Source organism: Otolemur garnettii, unplaced genomic scaffold (assembly GCF_000181295.1).
Source record: "Otolemur garnettii isolate 467f Iridium unplaced genomic scaffold, OtoGar3 scaffold00096, whole genome shotgun sequence".
NCBI lineage: Eukaryota > Metazoa > Chordata > Mammalia > Primates > Galagidae > Otolemur > Otolemur garnettii.
This window is the reverse complement of record NW_003852491.1, coordinates 3,259,747-3,267,854: the sequence shown is the minus strand read 5'-3', so window position 1 is coordinate 3,267,854 and position 8,108 is coordinate 3,259,747. Positions and strand designations below refer to the sequence as shown.

At 41.7% G+C, this 8,108-nt stretch overlaps 1 protein-coding gene and 1 pseudogene across 1 annotated transcript in view; one reads left to right on the top strand and one right to left on the bottom strand.

The window, feature by feature from the left end:
- The window catches only part of AQP8 (aquaporin 8), a 7,962-nt gene extending 7,413 nt beyond the window's left edge, over nt 1-549 (bottom strand). Inside the window, exon 1 of the mRNA XM_012808868.2 lies at nt 305-549. Coding sequence (XP_012664322.1) covers nt 305-546 — 242 coding nt within the window. The 5' untranslated portion in view covers nt 547-549. The remainder of the gene's footprint in view (nt 1-304) is intronic.
- A 7,432-nt stretch (nt 550-7,981) lies between these two features.
- On the top strand, nt 7,982-8,100 carry LOC111727175 (annotated as a pseudogene).
- Nucleotides 8,101-8,108: the final 8 nt, after the last annotated feature.

The window sequence follows — 8,108 nt, the reverse complement described above, 5'->3', positions numbered from 1 at the left end:
GAGTTTGAGGTTGCTGTGAGTTATGACGCCATGGCATTCTACTAAGGGAGACAAAGAGAGACTCAGTCTCGAAGAAAAAACAAATGTACTCCTGTTCCCATTTTTTAGGGGGGACTCTGAGTCTGGAGAGGGACTGCCCAAAGCCAGATGCTCTCAGGATGTAGCGTAAGAACCCTGAGGCAGGCTGAGGCCCCTCTCCAGCATTCCCTGGAGTCCTGAGTGGCGTGAGGGGCCTGACCACAGCTTTGCCACCACCCCAGATCCCCATGGGAGCTCCAGGCTAAGTGCTTGGGGCTGGTCTCACCTGATGTTCCCCAGTGTGGAGATGATGAGGCTCAGTGCCAGCCCGTGGGCCAGGGCCGGCTGCAGCAGCCCCATGTCTGGCACATTCTCAATGACTGACATGCACCCAATGAAGATGAAGAGGGCAGAGCCCAGCAGCTCAAGCAGGCAGGGCTGCACCAGTTGCTCATACCAGGACGTGCATGCCCTGCCAGCCTCGCTTGGTTCCTTCATCTTGCCATTGCCAAAGTCAGAGTCACACATATCTACCTGCTGTAGGGGAAAGCGACAGTGGACATGGGTGGCGGGAGAGCCCACACAGGAGACCCAACCCCAAACCTTGGGTTAATTTATAGCCACCCCTCAGTCTACGGTGGACTCACCTCTCTAGAGGAGAAACCACAAGCCCTGGGCTCTTGCTTGAATTGCTGAGTCCCCCAACTGGCTGTCCAGCACAGTCTTCTCTTTGAGACAGAACCTGATCCCACGACAGGCTCTGCCCCTTTTAAGGGGTTGCGGAGGCTCACTGAGAGTGCTGAGAAGCCAATAAAGTCCACGTGAGAGATGGCCCTGAGGGCCAAAGAAGAAACTTTTTTATGTCATCTCACCAGGGCAGGGCTGGGGTGGAGAGTCAAGGATTACTGAGCTTCCTGCCAATGAGGGGAAAGGCACTGGCTTGGCTACGTCACCTGGACAGCACCCCAGTAGCTGCACCCCAGCTCCTAAGAGCCCACAGGAGGCCAGCAGGTATTGGGAGATGTGCAGAGAGCCCCATCGTGTTTGGACCTCACAGGTTAAGAAAGAGCAAGCATCTGGATGCCCACAAGCATCTCTTTCTAGGGCCTTAACATCTGCCCACACTCATGGCCTGACCCAGGACAGAGACTAGAAGTTGATCCCCCACTGGGTGAAGCAGCACAGACAAGCAAGAGGCCATGAGATGTGGAAGGAGAACCCATGCACTTCACAAACAGGCTGCCTGGATTTAAATCCCAGCTGTGCCGTGAACCAGCCTGTAACCTTTAACCTCTCTGCACCTTTGTTTACTCCTCTGTCAAGGGTGGATAATAGTGACAATGGCCATGTCATGGGGTGGTTGTGGCTTAGATGGATTCATACATATGAAGTACTCAGGACAGTGCCAGATAAAATAAACACAATAGCAGTGTCCATTAATTTAGAATATATACTTAGATGTAACTAATATTTATTGAGCACATGCTATGTGCCAGGCCTAGAGCAAAATACCATATACAGCATCACTTCTGTAAGTTGACCACTCAAGGGGCTGTAACAAACTGGTCAACATACAGGGGTGGTTAATATAAGGAACTAGGCCTGCTGTACTGATACGTACATATAGTGTATGTCCAGTCTATGAAAACTAGGTCAACTTAAGTAAGTGGTCAATGTAGGGAGGTGGTCTACAATGGAGGTTCTACTGCACATACTATCTCATTATACTTTACAGCAACTGTACGAGGTAGGTACTATTACTACAATCATTTTACACAGGGTAAAGTAGGGTTCCCCTTCTGGAAGTAGGGTTTCCAGAAGGCCACGTTTCCCAGGATTATGCAGCTTATGTAATCCCAAAACTTATGGGCCATGACCAAGGACCAGACACCATATATGATTCCACTTACATGAAGCTCTTAGACTGGACAAATTCATAGATACAGAAAGCTGGATGGTAATTCCCAGGGGCCGAGGAGAAGGGAGAAAGGGGAGTTAGTATATAACAAGTACAGATTTTCTGTTTGGGAGGCTAGAAAAATTCAGAAGATGGATGATAGAGATAGTTGCACAACAATGTGAATATACTTAATGTCACCGAACTGCACAGTTAACAATGGTTAAAATGGTGAATTTTATGTGTATTTTACCACAACATGACAAAACTTGTGGGCTAAGCCACAAGTTGCTGATAACCATGACTGAATGCTGAATGCTGACATGTAGCTAGAGGCAGAGAAGTTATGGAAACTTTCATGACCATTTCTACAATCACTGAATGCTCACTACCTCTCCCACACCCTGCAATGCACTCTGCACATAGTCATAGTAAACCTATCAGATAAGCCCTGATATTTCTTATCCCCATCTCATTCTTCAAATGAGAAAAAATGAGTCATAAAGAAGATAAAGAACTAATCTAACCCATGGTTGTGTAGAGGAGAACTATCTGCTTCAGCACAGACGTGGATATATCTGGACAAGAGGGGAGCGGCTTGTGACAGCCTTTGTCAGCCAGAGCCTCTAGTTGAACCTATCTGCTCATCTCAGGTTTCAGGATCTGTTTTCTTGTTGACTGTGTAACCCTGTTCTCCCCCGCCACCCCATCTCACATCACGTTGTACAAGATGTTTCTTGGATCTTCCTTCAGAGCCCCTGTAAATAGCAAAGGAAGACAGTCATCCAACCCTCAGCTTCCCCGTCTCCCTCATTCTTTACTCAAGTCCTGCCAGTGCTGCTTCCAGAATAATTCTCTTCTGTGTCACCCAGGCCTTCATCAATGCTTACTTAGTCCCTTGAGAAAAATCAAACTAACATTCATTATACACCTGCCAGATGCTAGGCCCTGCATGGGACACCTCAGCTGCATCCTCTCCATTAACCCTACAAAACCCCATGATATAACCCATTTCACAACAGGAAAGCCCTGCTGGTGTCAATTGCTACGATAACCCTTCATCTGCTCGCCTTGCCTCACCCACCCATCACCCATTCCTTTCACACTGGGAACCAGCAGGGCACAGTGGCTTATGGTGGACCCCAACCCCATGGAGTTTTTGTGTGGATGAAATGAGACAATGCACCTAGCCCAGTGCCCAATTTGGAGCCAGTACCCAAGAAATAGGAGCTCTTAGTATGGTTTGTATTAGTCAGAGTAGGCTAATTGCTTTTTCAAACAACAACAACATTACAATGCCTTAGCATAGTAAAACTTGATTCATGGTTTACATGATAGTGAGTAGCAAGCTCTTTACCAAATGGTGACTCAGAGGTTTATCTTCCTTCCATCTTGGAGCTTTGTCAGCTAAGTCTTGAAATCTGTCCAGCAAATAGGGAAAGAGACAATGTAGAGGGTTGTAAATGAGGTTATTATGGGCTGGGGCTAAAAATGGTGAATCCCCTTCGTCCATGTTTGATGGGCTAGAATTCAGTAACATCGCTTCTCTGACTGCAAGTGACCTGGGAGGTGTAGTTGAGTTGCATTTCAAGGAGGAAAAGAAAGGCACTGTATGAGGACCACATAATTTCTACTCTATGATAGAAGAAATTCAGGCTGTGGTTCTAACTGAATCCATCTGTGACTTAGATATTTTCAGTGTCTCCCATAATTTCAGGACAAAACCAAACTCCATTTGCAAGCCATAAAGGCATTTAGTCCTAGCCCTGATTCTTCTCTTCCCACATGAAACTGAAACACTTTCTCAGATGAGCTCAGCACCCTCAGCCTCCTTGTTCATGCCATTCCCTCTTTTTGGAGACCTTGTCTGCCCTTATGGCCTACTTCAACTCTTCATTCAAATCTCAGATCAGAAATCTAATCTCCTTGCTGACTCCTGACCCAAGTAGATGTTGGTCCTCTAAGGAAGCCCCTCCTTTATTCCATAGCCCCGAAACCAGTAGATCTACAAAGATAATCTGAATGTCATTAAAACAAAATGTAGTTTTACTGCATGAGAATTTTTGTGTGGCCTGATGTCATAGGTGATGTACTGATCTCCCCAAAGCCACTACAAAGCCCAATGGCTTGATGATAGTGTCTTCCTAAGAGATTCTTTGACTGGAAAACTTCCTAGTCCTCTAATTCCAGGTCTAGCTGACATAGCCAGTGACTACAATTTTTTAATCCCTGTGTGGATGGCAACAGTTTAAGACATTTCTTCAATTATACCCAACCTATCTGCCACCTACCACCAAGAACTGATGGAAGATAAAAAAGAAAAATCACATTTTTCTGAGGCACTCATGCTTTCTCTCATTTCTTCTTCTCTTCTTTTTCTTTTTGGGGGGATTAATATAAGGGTACATATGATTAGGTTACATTGTTTGCATTTGTTAGGAAAAGCCCAAGTTGTATTTGAGTCCTCTCCCCAGGAGACAATGCACTTGGCACAGCGTCCAATTTGGAGCAAGTACCCAAGAAATAGGAGCTCTTATCATGGTTTGTATTAGTCAGAGTAGGCTAATTGCTATTTTCATTGTTTGCATTTGTTAGGAAAAGCCCAAGCTGTACTTGAGTCCTTTCCCCTGCTTGTTTTAGGCAGATTCTGGTTATTAGCCCTTTGTCAGATTCCTAACATGTGAATATCTTCTCCCATTCTGAAAGCTGTCTATTTGCTTTAATCATTGCATCTTTACTGGTGCAGAAGCTTTTCAGCTTGATCAGATCCTATTTATTTATTTTTGTTGTTACTGCAATAGCCAATGGGATCTTCTTCCTGAAGTCTTTCCCCAGGTCGATGTCACCAAGAGTTTTTCCCATACTTTATTCTAGACTTTGTATTGTTTTGTGTCTTAGATTTGAATCTCTTATCCAGCATGAGTCAATTTTTGTAAATGATAAGAGGTGTGGATCCAATCTAAGTCTTTTACATGCGGCTAATCAGTTCTCTCAGCACTATTTATTAAATAGGAATTCTTTCCCCTGGTCTATGCTTTTGTTTTACTTATCAAAAATCAGATAGTGCTAAGAGGCTCTTAGCACTTTCTATGATTTCTGTTCTGTTCCACAGATCTATGTCTCCATTTTTGTGTCAGTACCATGCTGTTTGGATCACTGTAGTCATGCAGTAAAACCTGAAGTCTGGTAATGTGATGCCTCCATATTTATTTCTTAGAATTGCATTGGGTATTTGGAATTTTTTCTGGTTCCATATAAAACAAATAACTATTCTTTCAAGTTCAGGAAGACATTGGTATTGGTATTTTAATGGGGTTGACCTCCTGTATCTCCACTGGAATACCCTCAATATCCTTCTTTTGCCTCATTGCACTTGCTAGGCTTTCCATCACAATGTTGAATAGTGGCATAGTGGACATCAATAGTGTTGAGTAGTAGCACAGTGGACATCCTTGTCTGGTTCCAGTTCTAATTGGAAATGCTCACAGTTTCACTCCTTTCAGTATGATGTTGGCTTTGGGTTTGTTTTAGATGGTTTCTATCAGTTTAAGAAATGTTCTCATCTATGCCTATTTTCTCTTAAGTGTTCTTATCAGAAAAGGATGCTGAATTTTCTCAAATGCTTCTTCCGCAACTATTGAGAGAATCATATGGTCTTTGTCTTTCTTTATGTGGTGAATCATGTTTATGGATTTGTATATGTTGAAGCAGCCTTGTATCCCTGGGATAAAGCTGACCTGCTTGCAATATATAGTTTTTTAATGTCTAGTTGTATCCTATATGCTAGGATTTTATTTTATTTTATTTTATTTTTTGAGACAGAGTCTCACTATGTCACCCTGGGTAGTGTGGCATCACAGCTCACAACAACCTCCAACTCTTGGGCCCAAGCAATGCTCTTGCCTCAGCCTCCCAAGTAGCTGGGACTACTGGTGCCCACCACAATGCCTGGCTAGTATTTTATTATTTTTGTGTCAAATACTCATTAATGATATTTGTCTGTAGTTTTCTTTTTTCTTCAGTAGGTCCTTTTCATGGTTTGGGGATCAGGGTGATATTTGCTTCATAGAAAGAGTTAGGGAGATTTCCTTTCATTTTCATGTTTTGCAATGGATTCTCCAATATAGGTACAAGGTCTTCTTTGAAAGTTTGGTAGAATTCTGATGTAAAACCATTTGGTCAAGGATTTTGGGGGGTTGAAAGCTTTCTTTATTGTTGTTGCAATTTAGGTGCTTGATATTAGTCTGCTTAAGAGTTCTAATTCTTTCTGGTTAAGTCTAGGGAAGTATGTGATTCCAAGTATTGGTCCATTTCCTCCACATTTTTGAATTTCTGAGTATAGAGGTTTTTTGTAGCAATCAGAGATGATCTTTTGTATCTCTGTGATATCTATTGTTATTTCCCCTTTTTTTGTTTCTGATGGAAGTTATTAGAAATCTTACTTTTTGGTTTGTAGTTGATCTAGCCAGAGATTTATTGATTTTATTTAACTTTTCAAAGAACTAACTTTTTGTTTTGTTAATCTTCTGAATGATTTTTTTTTGTTCTCGATTTCATTTAATTCTGATCTAATTTTGGTTTTTTCTTTTCTTCTGCTAAGTTTGGGATTGGATTATTCTTTCTTATCCAATTTCCTGAGATAATTCATTGGGTTGTTGATTTGCGCTCTTTTTGTTTTTTAGACGTGGGCATTTAATGTAATAAATTTTCCTGTTAAGTTTGCTTTTGCAGTATCCCACAGGTTTTGACAGCTTGTGGCTTTATTGTCATTTTGTTCGAGGAATCTAATGGTTTCTTTCTTTATTTCCTCCTTGACCTAGCTGTTATTCAGCATAAGGTTGTTTAATTTCTGTGACTTTGTGTGGTGATGAAGGTTTTTGTTAGAGTTGAGATCTACTTTTATTCCTTTATGGTCCAAAATTATACAAGGTATAATTTCTACTCTTTGAAATTTGTTGAGATTTGATTTGTGTCCTGGGAAATGATCAGTTTTGGAGAAAGACCCATGAGTTAATGAGAATAACATATACTTGGTGTTATTGTTGGGGTGGAATGTTTTGTAAATGTCTGTTAAGTCCATTTATTCTAGAGTCTTATCATTTCTTTGTTTACTTAGAGGATCTGTCCAGTTCTGTCAGTGGAATGTTAAAGTTTCCAGCTATTATAGTGTTTCAGGATATTATATTATTCAGACCAGTTAGGGTTTATATTATATATTTCGGAGTATTTAAATTGGTGCATAGATATTTAGAATTAAAATGTCTTCCTGTTGTATTGTTCCCTTGACCAGTATATAGTGTTCATCTTTGTCTTTCTTTACTTTTGGTGCTTTAAAACTCAGTGTATCTACAAATAGACTATGATTCTGCTTTCTTCTGACTTCCATTTGTCTGAAATATTGTTTTCAAACCCTTCACCCTGAGTGTTGTTTTGTCCTTGGAGATTAGATGTGTTTCCTGAAGGCATCAGATACTTGTGCCTTTCTATCCATTTAACCATCCTGTGTCTTATTCATAGGGAATTCAGCCATTCACATATACTGAGAGAATTGATAAGTATAATAGAGTTCTGATTGTCTTGATTTGTGGAGGTCGATTGCCTAGTTTTATCACTTGGGCCACTGTGGAATCTAGACTTTGTCCTTTAATTACCAGATGTCTTTACTTTGTTGGTGGTCAATTGTGATGGTTTGTGTCTATGTATAAGACAGGTCTGAGTACTTCCTGCAGAGCTGGACTTATGGTGGCAAATTTCCTCAATCTTTGCTTGTCAGTTAAAGATTTGATTTCTCTATCAAATATGAAACTTACCCTATTACTCTGGGAGGCCAAGGTGGGTGGATTGCTTGAGCTCAGGAGTTTGAGACCAGCCTGGGCAAGAGTGAGATCCCATCTCTAAAAACTAGCCAGGCATTGTGGCAGGCACCAGTAGTCCAAGCTACTTGAGAGGCTGAGCCCAGAGGATTGCTTAAGCCCAAGAGTTTGAGGTTGTTGTGAGGTATGATGCCACAGCACTCTGTGGAGGGCAACAAAGTGAGACTCTGTCTCAAAAAAAACATATATATCCAGCTTTGCACAGTGGCAGTATCACAGCCAATGAGTTTTATCCAAGGTGCAATTATTGCTAATTGAAAACTTTTCCCAACACGCCACATGACAACTTGAAATATAGTTGGCATTGGCAAAAAAAAAAA